Source organism: Sarcophilus harrisii, chromosome 2, assembly GCF_902635505.1.
Source record: "Sarcophilus harrisii chromosome 2, mSarHar1.11, whole genome shotgun sequence".
NCBI lineage: Eukaryota > Metazoa > Chordata > Mammalia > Dasyuromorphia > Dasyuridae > Sarcophilus > Sarcophilus harrisii.
Window position 1 is genome coordinate 36,309,546 of NC_045427.1, and position 19,148 is coordinate 36,328,693.

Here is a 19,148-nt window from a genome sequence, read left to right on the forward strand (position 1 = left end):
TGTTAGAATATTTTCCTGAATTAAATTCAAATTTTTCAATTTGTCACTTCCTATTCATTGCTCCTAGTTCTGCAACTAACTAATCCAGTCCCTCTGGACACTCAATAGTTTATTGTGTTCTTCTTAAACTTCAGTGCCAAGTACACAGTACTCCCTACATAAGGTCTGATAGCAGCAGAATAAAATGAGTTATTGTTGTGTCCAATTCATGTCCAATTCTTTATGAACCCCTTTGGGGATTTTATTGACAAAGATATTGTATTGATTTGCCTTTTCCTTCTTGATCCCATCTTACAGGTGAAAAGTCTGAGGGGACAGAATTAAGATTTGTCCAGGGTCATACAGCAAATAAGTATCTAAAGTCAGATTTGAACGTAAGTCACCAGGCCTAAGGCTCTATCCATTACACCATCTAGCTGTCCTGAGTGGGCATTATCACCTTCCCATTCCTGGAAACCACACCTCTATTAATGTAACCCCAGGAAAGCATCATCCAGCTGACTCATATTGAATTTACAGGACAGTAAAACCCTGTGCACTATCTGAGAGTGGAAGATTAGAGTGGGATTGTTATCATTCAGGCATTTCAGTCCCCCATTATTCTGAGGCAGTCTTTTTTTTTTATTAAAGCTTTTTATTTTTAAAACATATGCATGGATAATCTTTCAACATTGATCCTTGAAAAACTTTATATTCCAAATTTTCCCTTCCTTTCCCCCACTCCCTTCTCTAGATGGCAAGGAATCCAATATATGTTAAACATAGTAAAAATATATGGAATTGAATATAGACATACATATTTATACAATTATCTTGCTGCACAAGAAAAATCTAATCAAAAAAGAAGAAAAGTAAGAAAGAAAACAAAATGCAAGCAAACAACAAACAAAGCAAAAACAAAATAAAAAGAGGGAACATTTTATGTTGTGATCCATATTCAGTTCCCACAATCCTCTCTCTGGGTGTAGATGGCTCTTTCTTCATCACAAGATCATTGGAACTGGTTTCAATTATCTCATTGTTGAAGAGAGCCACGTCCATCAGAGTTGATCATCACATAGTCTTCTTGTTTCGATGTACAATGATCTCCTGGTTCTGCTCACTTCACTCAGAATCAATTCATCTTCAAGCCTCTCTGAAATCAACCTGTTTATCATTTCTTACAGAACAATAATATTCCATAATATTCATATACCACAATTTATTCAGCTGTTCTCCAATTGGTGGGCATCCACTCAGTTTCCAGTTTCTGGCCACCACAAAAAGGATTGCCACAAACATTTTTGCACATGGGGGTCCCTTCCCCATCTTTATTATCTCTTTGGATATAGGAGAGGCAGAGTCTAGACAGAGATACTGGTGTGGTTTGCCATTTCCTTCTCATTTTATAGATAAGAAAAATGAGGCAAGGAGAGTTAAGTGGCTTGCCCAGAGTCATACCGCCAGTAAGTGTATGAAATCAGAATTGAACTCAGGAAGATGAGTCTTTCTGATTCCATTTGGGTTTTCTTGGAACCATTGGGTGATACAGGGGATGCAGCGATGGGATGAGTTATTATTGGGAGGATCAAATGAGATAACATATGTAAAGCACTTTGAAACACATTGCTCTTATCATCATTATTATCTCAAAACCCTTTATGGTATAATGGAGAGAAGAGTGCCATTTGACTTAAGGGGTCTGGCTCCAAATTCAACTCTGATATTCCGTCAAGTCCACTAATCTCTTCGGGTCCAGGTTTCCACTTATTTGTTCATTGCAGGGACAATTGAAGTTGGCTTCCATATCTAAGGCCCCAGATCCTTCCTAAGAGTCCCAGTATAATTGCCCGGGATAATTTGGCCATTTAAAGAAACACAGACCAAGTAATAGGTGTAAAACAAGCTTTGTGACATTGGGAGAGGGAAATGAATGAGCCATGGCTCCTCCTTGTGGCAGAAGGTTGAAGAGCTGTCCAGATGATGTCCGTTCTCATCCAGGTACCAGGCTTGGGACCTCTTTGTTCATTCCTCTCACTCCGGGGGGGTTCTGGGCTTTGCAGCTGTCCCAAGCCCTAACCCCACTCTGTGGCTGGAAACATAGGAGACTACTTCTGATGATTAGGAAGGCATGAGGTAGACATTGGGAAGGAACTCGGAGACCCAGTCTCACAGAGGCTGTCCAATCCAGCCCTCTTATTTTACAGATGAAGGAACTGCGCCATCTGGAGTTAAGTGATTGGGAAGCTTATGAGGTAGGATTAGAACAAAGGGATTCCTGACTCCATGGTTGCCAGAAAAGGGAAAAAATGCCAAGATAAAGGTTGATTCTGATCTTGACTTTTTTTTTTCAGGTGGTGACCTCCCTGTGATACTGATGAGGAACATGGCGGGCCAGTCATTTCCTAATGTGGCAGTTTTCCATATGAGTCTGTTCTTCCTCTTCCAAGGTATTGTGTCCTTCCTCTTCCCTGAGTATCCCTTCCCTAGATGGACACTTCCTGAGTGCTTCATTCTCCAGAATCCGCTTCTTTCCGTTGTATGGGTAATTCTAACTGGCACAGAAAATATGGCAAAGGGGAAAGCTTCCCCTGCTAGAGTCAGTCAGGATACTGGCTCTACCACTGATTCCCAGTGCGACTTTAGAAGAATTATATCGCTTCTCTAGACCTCAATTTCCCCATCTGTAAAAGAAATGGTTTCTCCATAACTTCTGGCTTTCTTACCTTATGAATAGATGGGGAAGGGTTGAGCAGGAGGGAGAGAATTTGGAACTCAAAAAGAAATTTAATGAACATTTAAAATAAATGAATGAAGTGATGAATGAAATGAGAGAATTTGACTCAATGACCTTTCCATATCCTATGGATCTCCCTCTTCTTGGGCCTTGTGACTTCCTAAGCTTTCTGCTCCCAAATCCTACTATTTATTCCATGACTTCTACTGAGTAGATATTAAAATTTGCAATCTAGCCACAATACCATGCTCCCTCCATAATAGATGCTAGGTTCATTTTATCCAATGATCTTTGCTCTTTCTTTTCCTTTTTCTATTTTACAAATTGGGAAACTGAGGCCCAGAAAACAATTCATGTAGAACTTTAAACAGTTTGTAAAAATCTTTAAATAAGGGCATTGCAAGAAGTTGACTACTCAATAGAGACCATGGAATAGGGAGTTTGGGAGAGGGAGGCTTAGGAAGTCAGGATGGTGAGGTCCAAAGAAAAGGAAGGTCCAAAATATCTGGGGCTGGAAGGCACTTCAGAGGTCATTGAGTTAAATCTTCTCGTTTCATTTCATTTTATTTATTTATTCATTCATTTCAGATTAGGGGCCTGGCTCTCACACTGCCTTCCTGGGCAGAAAAGGAGACCTGTTCCACATCCATGCTGAGTTTCCTGATATATCTCCTTCTTCTTCTGTTCCACAGGGATCCAGGGCAGTAACCACAAAGATGAGTTCAGGTTCTGTGGGCAAAGGAACCAGACCCATTTCAGCAGCTTGAAATACATTCAAAGTCATTCTCACCACATTGTCATTGAGAATACAGAGAATTTCTTAACAATCAAGGCTCCATTTCCTGCCAAAGACTCCCTGTCCTGGCACTTCCCTTTTCCCCGAGGCCCGTATCATTTTTGCCTCTACTGGCTTCCAAATGCCAAGAAGTTCCAACTCACTTATGGCAAGACCACTTATGAGCTGAGTGACCAGGCCCGCCAGTTTCTGTGCTTCAGCCACCTGGAGGTTGCAGACTTGGGGCAGGAGCCCTTATTGCTCAACCCTTCCTACAGCTCTTGGAGAAAACCACAGAACACCAGCCTTCTGAGTAGCCATCGATACAACTTCCACTTCCATGGTAATGATGGGAGGTGGGCACAGGATCTGAAGGGCTGGGGCTGGGGCCGGGAAGATTCATTCTTAATCCTCCACTCTTTGAGTTTCTCCCCTTTCCAATTCTGCATCTCTGCTGATGGATAGAATTATCTGAGAAGAAATAAGAGAAGGTAGATTCTTCCAGACCTCGTCCCTGGGGTCTAACTTCCCTCAGAATGAGTACTAGGGAGGTATACAAGGCTCTGTACTTTATGTGAGGGGTACAAAGATAGATGATACAAGACCCTCCCCTAAAGGATCTTATAATCTAATGGAAAAGAAAGGGGAGGCATTTATACAAATGAGAAAGGCATTTATATGAATAAATACCTTATGAGGGAGGAAAAGGCAAGTGCAAAAGAGAAGTCTAGATCACATTCTATAAGACATTGGAGAAGGAAGGAGTGACGTTAAATCAGGGGATGAGAGAAGGTGTCATGGAGGAGGTGACCCTGAGTTATTTGGATCCAAAGGATAAGTAGGTTACAGTCTAAACTATTTTGCTTTTTTTTTGTAGTCCCAATGTTTAGCACTGTGCTTAGCACATAGTAGGTGCTTAATAAGTATCAATTAACTAGTTGATGTATGAATCTATTGGTTTGAAGATGACAGTCTTTTTCTCTTTTTATATTCCCAATCTTTAGCACAGTGCTTTGGCACATAGTAGGTGCTTAATAAATATTGATTGACTGATTGTGAGCCTATTAGTTTGAAGATCACAGTCGTGCTTAATAAATATTGATTGACTGATTGTGAGCCTATTAGTTTGAAGATGACAGTCTTTTTCTCTTTTTGTATCCCCAGTGTTTAGCACAGTGCTTTGGCACGTAGTAGGTGCTTAATAAATATTGATTGACTGATTGATTATGAGTTTATTAGTTTGAAGATGGAGAAAGTTTGATTTAGGGTCCTCAATACCTAAGGTATTAGGCCTCCTTGGCCAAGAAGGTAAAAGTAGCCCCACTCTGGATGGAGAGGAACAGGTAGAGGGTGATGATGGATTCCACCTTAACTGCGACTCCCTGTCTCCCCAGATCCCCCTGGTGATGTCTCTTCTCACAATGGGTCAGTGGACATGTGTGACCTGAAACGAGAACTACAGTCACTTAGCGTGCTCTTGAGCAACCCTGGAAAAGCCGGCAGGAAACCGGCCTCCAACAGCAAGTGAGTATGCCAACAGCATCTGGCATTGCGCCAGAGGGGTTGAGCAAATAGAACATGGGGCTCATCACTGGCCGACCTTAGAAAGGTCCCCAGCCACAGGGTCCCCAAGGGGTGGGGTGGAAGAAAGAGGCTGAAAGGGAAAATGAGGAAACATTGAGTCATATTTCCTGAAATCAGGAAGCATTGAGTTATATTTCCTAGAATCACAAAATTCTAGATTTGGAAAAAATCTGGACCAACCCATATATGAAAAGGCATCCCCATCTGGGGAATAGCCATGTGACCTCTGCTTAAATACCTCTTAGAGATGGGGAGCTCATTACTTTTTGAAGTCTTCCAATTCTCTTTCCTCTTTGTCAGAAAGATCTGTGAAAAAGGGCTGCCCCTTATCGACTGGACCCTCGGCAAGTCCTTTGTCCTCAACAGACCTGAGTCTGTCACTCTATAAAAGGAGAGGTCTTATAAGGCAACTACTGAAGTGACTTTGAAAGTTTTGTAAAATTCAGTTTCCACCCTAGAGAATATCTGATCTCTTCTTTCAGAATGTGGGCTATTCCTACCTTCTTGGGAGTCCTGGACTTCTGGGGCAGACTGGTGGTGCCTTTGGAGCCCTTCTCAAAAATAATGTTTTAAATGTAGATTCAGGGTTAGAAAGGAAGCCAGTTACATTGAAATGTAATTATCAATTTTTTTTAAAGGTAAAGAACTTTTTTCATCCTCTAAGAAGGAAACCAAAGAATGGCTTGCCCAAAGTCATACTGAGAATTAGGGAGAGAGGTGGACTTAAAACCTAAATTTTTCTCCTCTCCCAGGACACTCTGACTTCTCAACTCAGTCTCCTGAGCTCCCTGATCTCCTTTAAGTACCAACTAAAATCCTACTCCAATAGGAAGCCTTCCTCAATCCCTCTTAGCTCCAGTGCCTTCCCTTGGTTGATTATTTCCTATTTATCTTGTATGAATTTTTTTTTTGCTTATTTTCTCTCTCATTAGATTGTGAGTTCCTTGAGAGTCTTTTGCCTTAGTCTAAGCACATAGTAGGTGTTTAATAAACATTTATTGATCGATCCCACTCTCCCCTTTCCTACTGCTATTCTGTCACTTTTCTCCAGGTGTTCCTCCAGGTTTTGCCTCTCTTTCTTTCCTGCTTTTCCTTACTTCTTCCTTTTTTTCTTCCATTCTGAACCTTTCTCAGTGTGTGTCTCCCTGAACCATCTCCTTATCTCTCTCCTACTATAATAGGAATAAACACAGTTGATAGTTCCGGGTGCTTGAAGTTCACAAAACTATGCAGAAACTCCATGTCAAAGAAGTTAAATGGCTTTCTCAGGATCCCACAGCCTGTTGGTGTCAGATGCAGGAGCCCAGGTTCTCTGATCACAAAATCCCATGCTCTTTCCACAACAGCAAGACTTGAGCAGTTGTTCTCTCTTCTTACTCTCTAGGCATCTCCAGAACTTAGAGTCAAAGTTGGTGGGCGTACACTTCAATGGGGATAAGGCTTCCTTTGAAGAGGAGAAGATCAATGTCACTGTGTGGAAACTGAGTCCAGAAGTGAAGGATCTGCACATCCATTCCAAAGTGGAGGTCGGTATCTGGGCAGTCAGAGGAGGAAAGAAGAGGGAAAAGGGGAAGGGAGGAGAAGAAAACTGATGAGGGCAAGAATCGGGAATTGGTCCCAAGAGAGATCAGGGAAGAAATCTGGGGTCGGTAAAAGCCAGCTGGCTCTCTCGGTTCCTAAGCTCAGAATGGACCATAGTGGAGTTATTCCTCTGAGCTGCTGTCTCAAGGTTGGTTTCAGGTGGTCTTGGTTTCTTGGTCCCATCACACTTCCTGCCCCGTGGGGTCTGGCTCCTTTGCAGCTCCCATGCCTGCTGCTTCAGGAGGTGATGGCCATTCTTTGGATTTTGCAGGTGGAGCAGAGCACGGTGCAAAAGTACTCCGTGAAGCTGCCTGGTGCCCTCTTCACAAAGGCCAAAGGCAGGCGAGGAGAAGCCAACAAGAGGCTCCTTCTCGTGGATTTTAGCAGCCAGGCCCTATTCCAGGTACCCTGGCTGAGCAGATGTCTTGATTTTCCCTTCCTGGGAGGGAAAAGCAGTTCACAGAAGTGTGTTGGGGGAGGAGAACAATGGAAGCAGAGGGCTAAAATGGAATGACTCGTAATAATAATAACTCACATTACTGTATCATTTTCCTTACAACACCCCTGACTCTCAGAGCAGAATTACCCCTGGGCAGAATAGGTGGCCACCTATTCAGTGACTTGAGATGCCAAAAAAAACTTTTGACCCTTCACTACTATCTCTTGCTTTCCATGCTTACAATTCTTTTGTGGAAAAGCTATTTTCACTCCACAGTGAGAGACTGAGCTTCAAATGCAACTCACCCTGGTTGGGGTAGGAAGTAAGGGGGGCTCTCATAGTAACGTAGGTCCTCCTCCCTTCACAGGTATAGATAGTGGAGTGGGAAGAGCACAAGTAGGAGAGGGAGGGAGCAAAGAGATGCTGCAGAGGTGGAGGAGGGCAAAGGGAAGGCAAGTCTGTTAGGGGAGTTTCAGAAAATAAGCTTGGCCATCTTCTCAGTTTTGCTATAAAACTTCCCAGACCTATTCAGCAGCACGATGAGTGGGAGGATGAATGCAAGAATGGCAACATAAGATCATAGAGTCCATCTGGACCAATCCCCACATTTATAAATGAGGAATATGAGACCCAGAAGAGTTAAGTGATTTTTCTAAGACTGCGCAGCTAGTCGCTAACAGACACGGGCAAAGATGCTATCATCAGTAGAGAGAGGTAGCAAATTTTCCCTTCCTTTTGTCTTCAGGATAAAAACTCCAGCCAAGTCCTCGGAGGGAAAGTTCTGGGTATTGTTGTACAGAACACCAAGGTGTCCAACCTTCAGGAGCCCGTGGTCCTTACCTTCTGGCACCAGCCACAACCAGTGAGTAGAATAAGCTCCTTCTGGAGAAGATAGGGTACTTGTAGGGGGTGGCGTCCATCTGGTCTCCCTGCTTTAAAGTAGAGCCTTTCTCTCTTCAGTAGATCAGGGAAGTGCTTAGGATTCAGGGCATCTTATCATGAATTTGAATGAATGAATTAATGATTAGGATCTGGACTTAGAAAGCACCTTAGATACCATTTAATCCAAGCTCCTCATTCCAAAGTAGAGAAAATTAACAATCAGTGAAGGGAAGTGACTTAGTCACTTCTAGTAAGTGATGGAGTAAGTGAATAGTAGTAAGTGATGGAGCCAAGAAAGAGCCATTGCTTTCCTTTACAACTCTCATCTCCCTGCCCCAATTTCTTTCTTCCCCCAACTTATCTATATCTCTGAAATTGCTGCCCATTTTGATTGAATTAGCCAGTCAATTCTATCTAGAAAGAGAAATCATGAAAACTTAGAATTAAGTTCATCTGAAATTCACACCTGCCTCCCTTCCCTTAATTACCTAATTCCCTGAGCTGTAAGGAGAGCTGAGGATAACAAATACAAATCTTTTCTTTTTTTACAGAAGAACGTGACCCTACAGTGTGTGTTCTGGGAAGACAACTCAGAATGTAAGTACAGAGAGAGTGAGCAGGGGACTTCTCAGCATTAGGTTAATCCCTGGAATAAAACCTTAAATTGTGTTATATTTAAAAGACGGAAGCAACTGGAATGAGCAGAGACCTGGGAAATTTTGAGCAGGGTTTGAAAGTGGGACATGGAGAAGATTCTGACAAGAGGGGGAAAAATCACTGGATCAGAGATCTGGAAGTTCATGAAGACACTGAAGTGCAAAAAGTTTAAGTGATATGTCCAGTGTCAAAGGCTAGTCTGAGACAGAGGCAGGAGAAGGCACCAATCAGTAGAAGGAGGTCTTCAGGTTTATCTTTCCTATGTCTTCAAGAGAAAAACTATTCTATAGTTTAGGATTTGAATCCAAGTGCTGGGGTTCCAAAACTAGTCTTTCGGCACCGAGCCACACTGCTGGCTTGTGAGGCAGGTAGAATAAAGATTTTGAACTGGGAGTGAGAATAGCTAATAAAGGGGCCTGTTGGAACCAGAAAGATTTAAGCCAAGCAAAGATGGGACCGAGGAGTGGAATGGAGAAGACTCAGATGTAAAACTAGAAATCAGAAATTTGAGATTAAAACCTAAAACTGATGAATGAAATTAGGGAAATTTTTCCCTTTAGAGGAGCTTCTGGAAGGCTTGTGTTCAACTTCAGGAGAACCTGACCTTTGGAGGTGGTAGGAAGCTTAGTCTGCCCCAAACCACCTATCATTAGCTTGAGATGCTTTATGGCATGTCCCCAAAACTAATTAGAACAGAAGAACCCTTCTGCTGTTCCCGAACCAGTTTTCTTGACTTGAGTGAAGATTCAGAGTTAATTCTAAGTAAAGGGAGATCTCATGGGGAAATCCCCACAAGGTTCCCCACGGGGTTGGAACTGACCTGCTTGAGCCCCTACCATCTCTTCTCAGCTGGGAGCTCAGGGAGTTGGAGTGATTCTGGCTGCAAGACCAAGGTTGGGGAGACAAACACTTCTTGTTTCTGCAACCATCTGACTTACTTTGCTGTACTGATGGTGAGTCATGATACAGACCCCGCCCTGCCCTTCCCAAACTGCCTTCTTGCCCATCTCTCTGGGCTGATCACAATGTACCTTTCCCATCACAGGTCTCCTCCGTGGAGATGGATGTCGTCCACAAGCACTATCTCACTCTGCTTTCCTATATCGGCTGTGTCATCTCAGCCTTGGCCTGCATCCTGACAATTGCCATTTACCTGTTCTCCCGGTATGGATCCGCTTGGCCTCTTGGAGAAGGGAGTGGGGCTGTGGGAGAAGAGGAAAAGGGAGGTCCTCCCTTACTGCATTTCCTCAAAGTGCAGAAATCCATGTACTCACAAAAATAATGAGTCTATTTTCCGTGATTCCATAATTAGCCTTGATTTCAGAGTCTATAGTAATTAACACTGTGGAATGTTCCTTGGAAGTGACATATATATTGGACTTTTGTAAACTGAATCCTATTTTGAGAGCTCTAGGAGAGCTAATTATTTAAAGAAGCCATATGATCATCACCCTTAATTTACCTTATCATCAACACACCAATTAGTTAATTGAAATCACAAAATTAGGGGTCAAGTAAAATCTAAACATGAAGGAGACCTTAGAAGGCTCCACTCCATCCCCTCCTTTTACAGATAAAGAAATGAAGGCCTTCACAGGAAGGTTGCACAGGCAGTAAGTAGCAGAATTAGGATTTGAATTCAGCTCTTGTGTCCCTGAGTTTAGCACTCCAACTGGAGATGTTTCCACAGTAACCCACTCCCTCTGATACAAATGTCTGGAGGAGGCAGACTCACCATCTCCCAGGAGCTGTCCAATGTCTGGAGGAGGAATCAAGGAGCTGTCCAGATACTCCAAATCTCAGCCCTTGGGCTGATCCTAGGCAGATAGATCATAGGATCTTAGAACTGGAGAGGACCTCAGAGATTAGTTAGTCCTACCCGGCTAGTTTGCAAGTAGAGAGACCAAAGTTCAGAGAAACTTACCTAATGACTCCCAACAAGGACTTAGCAGAGCTGTTTGTAAACCAATTTCTGATGAAATCCATGGTTCTCCTCATTGCGGATTTGTGTATGGGTCAACCCATCCTAAAGTAGCAAGGATGCCAGCCTTGCAGTTAGCTGGATTTGAACCCTAATTCTACTCCTTTGGTCCCTGTGACAGTGCATGGACTACCCCTGTTGGGGCCCCAGTTCTTCCTCTGCAGAGTAAGTGGGTCAGAGCAGTTATCCCTCGACCTCCTACTGCCATTAAATCCCACGGTTTGGTGGTTCCTTCAGGAGAAAGCAGAGAGACTACACCATCAAAGTCCACATGAACCTCCTGCTCTCTGTCTTCTTCCTGGACCTGAGCTTTCTACTCAGTGAACCTGTGGCTCTCCTGGAGAATGAGTTGGGCTGTCAGATCAGCGCCATCTTCCTGCACTTCTCTCTGCTGGCCTGCCTCACTTGGATGGGCATCGAAGGCTATAATCTCTATCGACTGGTGGTGGAAGTCTTCAGCACCTATGTCCATGGCTACTTGGTCAAGCTGTGCCTCGTGGGCTGGGGTGAGCAGGCGGCTGAGCCTGGGGGGAGGATGTCAGGTTGGGGAAGCCGAGGCAGGGGGAAGTGGAGGAGGTCAGGTGGGGGATCCTGGGGAGGCAGATGGAGGTAGAGGAGGTTGAGCCTGGGAACCTGGGGCAGGCAGGTAGAGGTGGAGAAGGTTACATGGGGTATCTTGGAACAAGAGACTGCCTCTTGATCCTGAAGAAAGAGTTTATATTGATCATATTGATGTTGAATCATGTGTACTAAGGAGTACTTTTTCCACCCTGCAATGACTTCCTTCCTTGATTCTCATGCCTGTACTATTGCACTACTCTAGTTCATTCATCCATCATTGTTTTACTCATCCACCCATTATTTTGGTTTTTTTAATTTTTAATAATAGGGTTTTTTTATTTTCAAAATATATGCAGATAGTTTTCAACATTTACCTTTTGCAAAACCTTATGCTCCAGATTTTTCTCCCTCCCTTTCCCCCTTTTTCTCCCCTAGATAGCAAGTAATCCAGTATAGATTAAACATCTGCAATCCTTCTAAACATACTTCTAAACATACTAATTATCCACCTTACTGCCCATGGTACTGGATTCAAATGCCTCTTCTATTTCTTGCTCCTTGAATGACCTTGGCAAGTAATTCCCCTGACCCCCAGTTCTCTCAACAGGGCTTGGATTGGTGGTCTCTAACGTCCCTTCCACCTCTACATCTATGACCTCTGACCTTTTCCCTCAGTCATTTAGGCTTAGGGACTTTTCTCTAAGAAACTTTTATTCTTTCTCACCTGGCAGCTTCTTTCCTCCTCAGGATGGAGAGAGTTCAGAAAAATGTCAGGCAATCTTTCTAAGAGGTCTTCCTAAGTCTTAGAGCTATTTTATTCCATGTTCTCCCTTTATCTTACTATCACTGACTTTAAGAAACTCTGCTAGCCTTCCCTGAAGATTAAAAAATTTGTGCTTGGGAGGTCAAGGTTTGGTGGACTCCCAGCAGGTTCTTCTTCCCTACCTTCCTCAGCAGTACCACACATTGCTCCCAGTGGTTGCCATGTAGTAAGAGCTGGGTTGGGCAAGTGGGGTGGGAGATTAAAAGCTGTCTGGGAAGGTTGTAATTCTAGGATTTTTTTCTCTCCAGGGCTCCCTATCTTTTTGGTGACAGTGACAGCATTGGTGGATGGGGAGAACTACGGCTCCATCATACTCACCGTCCAGAAGTCATCTGAAGATATTATCTACCCTTCCATGTATGTGGCCAATATGGATGGTATGGGAGAGAGAAGAGAAGTTAGGGGGTCCTCTAGTTCTTATCCCCCTCCTCATAGCTGTTCTACAGGCTGTTCATAGACAATTAAATATGTCTCCCCCCTGCCCAACCTGCCAGTGATCTTCATTTTTTCACCCATCTCCTATTACCCTGTTTCCACTCTTTTAAGTGCCCAGAATCTTTCTGCTGACCCCTGTCTTCCCTCTTGGGAAACTAGTAGAAGCTCCAGATTTAACGCTCTCTTCATGTAACTAATTGTGACACGTCTAAGATTGATTTCAGGTGTCCTAATTCCTAGTTCTGAGCTTTTTTCCCCCAAGGTAAGCTCTTAGTCTCAATTTTCTTTTTTTTTTCTTGTCCCCTCCCATCCTGTTCCTTGGGCATCCTGCAGGTGCTGGATTAGGGACCCTATTGTCAGCTACATCATGAACCTGGGCTACTTCTGCCTGGTGTTTCTGTTTAACGCCGTGATGCTGGGCACCATGACCGTGCAGATACTGCGGCTGAACCAGCGTGGCCAGAAGTGGCAGCATGCCCTCACCCTGCTGGGGCTCAGCCTGGTCCTGGGCATCCCTTGGGCTTTGGTCTTTTTTGCCTTCACCTCTGGCATGTTCCAGTTGGTTGTGCTTTATCTCTTCAGCATTATTACCTCCTTCCAAGGTGGGTACCCGTCCTTCTCTGTACCTTCTCCCCAAAGTCAACTGGGCCTAAGGGAAGAATAGCAAGGGTTTCCTGCCCCTTGCTATTCCTCTCCTGACCACTAGGCGACCTTACCCTTTGCTGTATCCATTGTCCAATATAGAAGAGAATAATCAGATGAGATGTTGGGCTAGATGACCTCAAAGGTCCTTTAAAATGTTACAAGTCTAAATCTTCGGACCCTTCTTTTCTCTTGACATTCCTTCCCCCCACCCCTTCTCCCAGATGGCAAGTTGACCAATACATGTTAAATATGTTAAAGTATAAGTTAAATACAATATAAGTATACATGTCCAAACAGTTATTTTGCTGTACAAAAAGAGTCGGACTTTGAAATAGTGTACAATTAGTCTGTGAAGGAAATCAAAAATGCAAGTGGACAAAAATAGAGGAATTGGGAATTCTATGAAGTGGTTCATAGTTGTCTTCCAGAGTTCTTTCCCTGGGTGTAGCTGGTTCAGTTCATTACTGCTCTATTGGAACTGATTTATACCTATTTTATATGCTCATATACCCAGGGTCACATAAAAATGTCTCTGGTGAAAAGAGGTTGTGAGTGGGAAAAGTTTAAGAAGCTCTGTCCTAATCTAACTTTTATATTGCTCTTTAAGATTGGCAAAATACTTGCTTAATCTTCACCACAAACTTGGGAGATAGTTGCTATCATTACTGCCAGTTTGCAGATGGGGAGTGATAAACAAAAAGAGTAAGCAAAATGTTAGATGGCTCAATGGATAGGATTCCAGGCCTAAATCTGAAAGACTATCTTTCTGAGTTCAAATCCAACTTCAAATACTTACAAGTTGTGTGATCCTGGTCAAGTCAATTAACCCATTTGCCTCAGTTTCCTCATCTGTAAAATGAGCTTGAAAAAGAAATGGCAAACCACTCTAGTATTTCTGCCAGGAATTCCCAAATGGGGTCACAAAGAGTCAAATACAACTGAATATATATTTTTTTTTAAAGAAGGAAAGCACCAATATTTGGGGGCATCCTAGAAAAGCCTTCTGTAGTCACTTACTAAGTGACATCTATTCTAGGTCTAGCCCTGGATGATACTGGGGGAGATAAGGGAGAAGGCACAATCACAGAAAGGACTTTAGAGTACATCTATACCAAACATCCCATTTTATAGATGAGGAGAATGAGGTTCAAATAGGGTGTGATTTCACTTAAGGTCACACAGATTGCCATGCTGGGATTCAAATTCATGTCTCCAGATGCTCAACCCAGGGTTTTTTATACGTGCCCATTTCTTTCCATTGAATACTTGCCAGGGTAGTACCTCACACTCAGAAAATTTAATAACTACATAATACAGCAAATGATTAAAATGGGGAATTGTGTAGTTCAGACCATCAGCAGTGGTTCTTTTTTTTTTTTTTTGGTAGCTTTTTATTTACAAGATATATGCATGGGTAATTTTTTAGCATTGACAATTGCAAAACCCTTCATTCCAATTCTTCCCCCCCCCCTTTTTCTCCAGATGGCAGGTAGACCAATATATGTTAAACATGTTAAAGCATAATTTAAATACAATATATGTATACATGTCCATACAGGATTTTGCTGCACAAGAAATATCGGACTTTGAAATAATATACAATTAACCTGTGAAGGAAATAAAAAATGCAAGCAGACAAAAACAGAGGGATTGGAAATGCTATGTAGTGGTTCATACTCATTTCCCAGAGTTCTTTCGCTGGGTGTAGCTGGTTCTATTCATTATTGAACAAATGGAACTGATTTGGTTCATCTCATTGTTGAAGATGGCCACGCCCATCAGAATTGATCATTATACAATCGTTTACAGCCATTCTCCAACTGATGGGCATCCACTCAGTTTCCAGTTTCTGGCCACTACAAACAGGGCTGCCACAAATATTTTGGCACATACAGGTCCCTTTCCCTTCTTTAAGATCTCTTTGGGATATAAGCCCAGTAGTAACACTGCTGGGTCAAAGGATATGTAGTTTGATAAGTTTTTGAGCATAATTCCAAATTGTTCTCTAGAATGGCTGGATGTATTCACAATTCCACCAATGATGTATCAGTGTCCCAGTTTTCCTGCATCCCCTCCAACATTCAGCATTATCTTTTCCTGTCATCCTAGACAATCTGACAGGTGTGTAGTGGTATCTCAGAATTGTCTTAATTTGCATTTCTCTGATTAATAATGACTTGGAGCATCTTTTCATATGGCTAGAAATAGTCCCAATTTCTTCATCTGAAAATTGTCTGTTCATATCTTTTGACCATTTATCAATTGAAGAATGGCTTGATTTCTTATAAATTAGAGTCAATTCTCTATATATTTTGGAAATGAGACCTTTATCAGAACCTTTGACTGTAAAAATGTTTTCCCAGTTTATTGCTTCCCTACTAATCTTGTCTGCATTAGTTTTGTTTTTACAAAAGCTTTTCAATTTGATATAATCAAAATTTTCTATTTTGTGATCAATAATGCTCTCTAGTTTTTTGGTCACAAATTCTTTCCTCCTCCACAGGTCTGAGAGGTAAAATATCTCATGTTCTTCTAATTTATTTATAATCTCTTTCTTTATGCCTAGATCATGAACCCATTTTGACCTTATCTTGGTTTATGGTGTTAGGTGTGGGTCAATGCCTAGTTTCTGCCATACTAGTTTCCAAGTTTCCCAGCAGTTTTTGTCAAACAGTTAATTCTTATCCCAAAAGCTGAGGTCTTTGGGTTTGTCAAACCTAGAATTATTGAAGTTATTGACTATTTTATCCTTTGAACCTAACCTATTCCACTGATCAACTAGTCTATTTCTTAGCCAATATCAAATGGTTTTGGTAACCACTTCAGCAGTGGTTCTGAGGAAGGAAAAAACAGGTATGAGCCAAAGATGTCCAAGATGGATTTATAGAAGCATTAGGAGTTGTAGATAAGTGGCACTAGGACTGGGACTTGAAGGGAAGGGTAGGTCTGGCTAGCCCACTCCCTCATTCGCTCTCTCTGTCTCTCCCCCTCCTCAGGATTCCTGATCTTCCTCTGGTACTGGTCCATGAAGCTCCAGGCCAGGGGCCCCTCCCCTCTGAAGAGCACCTCGGACAGCGTCAAGTTACCCATCAATTCTGGGAGCACTTCTGGCAGCCGCATCTAGGCACTGAGGGGACCTACATGCCCACTCCAGATAAGGGAAGAGGAGAAAAGGCGAAAACCAGTTTTCCATGCTCCACTTTCCTCCTTCTCCCACCTTTCACTGCCCTTGGTTCATGTGTGGACTTTCTTAGTCTCTCTCACTGGATTTCTCCTTCATAGTCCTGATAAATGTTCTGGGGGGTTAGTGGAGGCTTTCTCTGGTCCCAAGAGTGACTTATGATGACTGTAGAGAAAAGAAAGACATGTGATGCATGTGATGAAAGTCATCTTCGGTGGTAGGGTGGGAAGAGAAGCTAATAGGCTTGAATGGAATGATGGGAGAAAAGAAATGAGATGCTTTCTTGGCTGTGACATTTGTCAGCTGTTCTATAATCCCACACTGAGGCTAAAGCTTAACACTGAGCTTTAGACACTTCAGCTTTAGCTTGGAGACCACACCAAAAATATTCCCTGATCCATTCTCAGAAGGAACCAAAAGGTTAGTTCTAGGTAAATAGTCTAGACTGAACTACCTTTTTCTGAGTTTGTTTCAGATTTCAGCTCAAGATGTAGTGGGGGGAACCATTCTAACAATTAAAATTACCCCAAAATAGAATAGATTGCCTCATGATGTAGTAGGTGGAAGTGTTCAAGTCGAAGGTCAATGAAAAAATATTTGTCATGAATTTTTCAGATGGAAATTCTGTCCAAATAGAAGAATCCCAGCAAGCTCAAAGTGCTGTAGAAGGTCATAGATTTCTCCAGACCAATCATGACCTGGGATTGGCAGTGACTTCTCAGGTCCCAACTCATTCCTTCCTCCTGTCTCAGTAACGATATGGGGCAGAAATGTCAGTCAGAGCTCAGATATTGATAGATCTAGAAAGCTTCTGCCATCCTCTGCCTCATACCCCAACACCATAGGATTATGGAGCATCTTTCCCTGCGATCTTCCTCCAATTCTGAAATTAAGAGCCCTTAGCCAAAATCCCATTCTCACCATTCTCATTTTTATCTATTTTTTCTAATATGAGGTCAAATCAAAATGCTCCATGGGGAGTAGTGAAGAGTGTGTGTGTATGTGTGTGTATGTGTGTGTGTGTGTGTTTGTGTGTTAGCTGAAGCTCAAAAATGAATAAGGGGAGAAAGAATCTTCTCATTTTTACAGCTAGAGAAACTGAGGTTCAGAGAGGGCTGTGATATGTGATGGTCACAGAGTCAGGTCTCCATCTTTGCTCCTTCTCTACTACACTGCCTTTTCACCAGACCAAATCTCTCTTCTGAGCCCCCAAGAACAATCAGGAGTGGGAGATTGTGGTCTATAGTCTTGTCTCCTCCAGAGACAAGCTCCCACTCTTCCCATCTCCAGTCAGTCCACCATCTTGGGATAATTTTTTCTTAGCTGTCATGCACTGTGGTCATTGTATATATTTTTACATATTGTACATAGTCTGTGATTTTAATCAAAAACACTCCTTCCTCTGACACTGGTTCATTAAAGAATATCTGTTGCCAACCTTCCCAGATTTCTTTGAAACTACTCTGCCTCTCCCCCACCAAACCCTATCCCCAAATAGATGGATGCATGATGGAAAATAATTCAATCAAGCAAAGGGCAGATTAGTCCTTCATTAACCACACCACAGAACAAGCATTTTGGATCCAGAAAATTGGGACAAGATTGGAAGGAGGGCACCGACTCTATCAAGTCCTCTGACAAAAGTTGGATCATCGCTTTTAGAGAAAAAGGTCTTTAGTGAAATGGATGTTCTGGGTGTGAACTGGAATCTGGAGGACCTGGGGTTCAAGTCCCTCCCAGTGGATCTCCCTGACTCTGGGTCATCATCTGTAAGAAGGCATCGGGATAGACAGCCTTTGAGATCTCTTTTCAACTCTGAATCTATCTTGTCATGAAATCCACCTTGTGTATTTTGCAGATGAGGAAATATCTGGTGGCTGGTGGCAGAATGACTTGTCCAAAGTGATATATAGCAAACCTGGTATTTGAACACTTTCAGACCATGTTGCTTCTTGGTGAAAGAAGTCAGGAAGGCTTGAAGGATGACGAAGGCTCATGCTGCTCCAGCACCCTCAGAAGTTCTCCATCCTAGTTGCCCTCCTTAAAGGGTCTGCTAAGAGAGAGCTGGCTAGTCCAATGAGCCAATCTGGGCGCAGCTACAGGTTAGCAGTTTGGTCCTCCTATGTAACAAAGGCCTTGACTTGGGAATTTCAGCCAGCAGGCTGATGGCCAAGATCTTTTGAATCATCTTCCTGAGAATATTAGAACTTGGAGGGACTTTTGAGGCAGATCATCTCATGACAGGATCATAGAATTTAGAAACAGAATCTCTAGTTCATTCCCTTTTTACAGATGGGAAAACTGAGATCTAGAGAGGTCAAGTGGCTTGCCTAAAGTAATACAGCTATTAAGAGGAAAATAATAATTAAGCACACTTTCTTTGACTCCAAATGTAGGATTAATCCCAATGTACCCCACCAATACTCTCATTTTATATGAGGAAATTGTGACCCAGAAAGGGGGAAAGAGTGATTCTATGTTCATATCATGAGCTAGCCAAGACTGGAAATCAAACCTTCACTCTTCTAACTCTCAGATTATGATATAGAGGCAACCTCCTATTTTTCTCTCTGTGTTTCCATTCCCTTTACCAAGAGATGGCAGATCCCTGCCTAAGAGATCCCTGTCCCTAAATTCTTAGTTCTCCTATTTAAAAGAGGCACAAGAACTTTTGTATCAAGGGTAAAAATAGAAGGGAAGTCAAAAGGGACAATTGTCTAAAAGAGTCTAGCCTAAAATGTAGTGCTCTGGGTCTCCCTCCTTCAAGAGAGAATTCTCGAAGAAGAAGGTCCAGGAGATGGAAATTACAGTAGGACCCTGGATGTGGCAGCCCAGGCTCATGGAAGATCTCAAGACAGAGAAAGTGTGCCCCCTCTTAGATGACTCCC

At 42.7% G+C, this 19,148-nt stretch overlaps 1 protein-coding gene across 6 annotated transcripts in view; it reads left to right on the forward strand.

Annotated features, from left to right (window-relative positions):
* The window catches only part of ADGRG1 (adhesion G protein-coupled receptor G1), a 74,410-nt gene extending 55,300 nt beyond the window's left edge, over nucleotides 1–19,110 (forward strand). For all 6 annotated transcript variants that reach the window (XM_031949905.1, XM_012540703.3, XM_023495416.2 and 3 more), the window contains exons 2-14: nucleotides 2,334–2,429; nucleotides 3,409–3,834; nucleotides 4,886–5,015; nucleotides 6,460–6,601; nucleotides 6,928–7,059; nucleotides 7,841–7,957; nucleotides 8,529–8,574; nucleotides 9,484–9,587; nucleotides 9,680–9,798; nucleotides 10,853–11,121; nucleotides 12,248–12,356; nucleotides 12,768–13,036; nucleotides 16,076–19,110. In XM_031949905.1, the coding sequence (XP_031805765.1) occupies nucleotides 2,334–2,429; nucleotides 3,409–3,834; nucleotides 4,886–5,015; nucleotides 6,460–6,601; nucleotides 6,928–7,059; nucleotides 7,841–7,957; nucleotides 8,529–8,574; nucleotides 9,484–9,587; nucleotides 9,680–9,798; nucleotides 10,853–11,121; nucleotides 12,248–12,356; nucleotides 12,768–13,036; nucleotides 16,076–16,203 (2,087 nt within the window). In that variant the 3' untranslated portion in view covers nucleotides 16,204–19,110. The remainder of the gene's footprint in view (nucleotides 1–2,333; nucleotides 2,430–3,408; nucleotides 3,835–4,885; nucleotides 5,016–6,459; nucleotides 6,602–6,927; nucleotides 7,060–7,840; nucleotides 7,958–8,528; nucleotides 8,575–9,483; nucleotides 9,588–9,679; nucleotides 9,799–10,852; nucleotides 11,122–12,247; nucleotides 12,357–12,767; nucleotides 13,037–16,075) is intronic.
* Nucleotides 19,111–19,148: the final 38 nt, after the last annotated feature.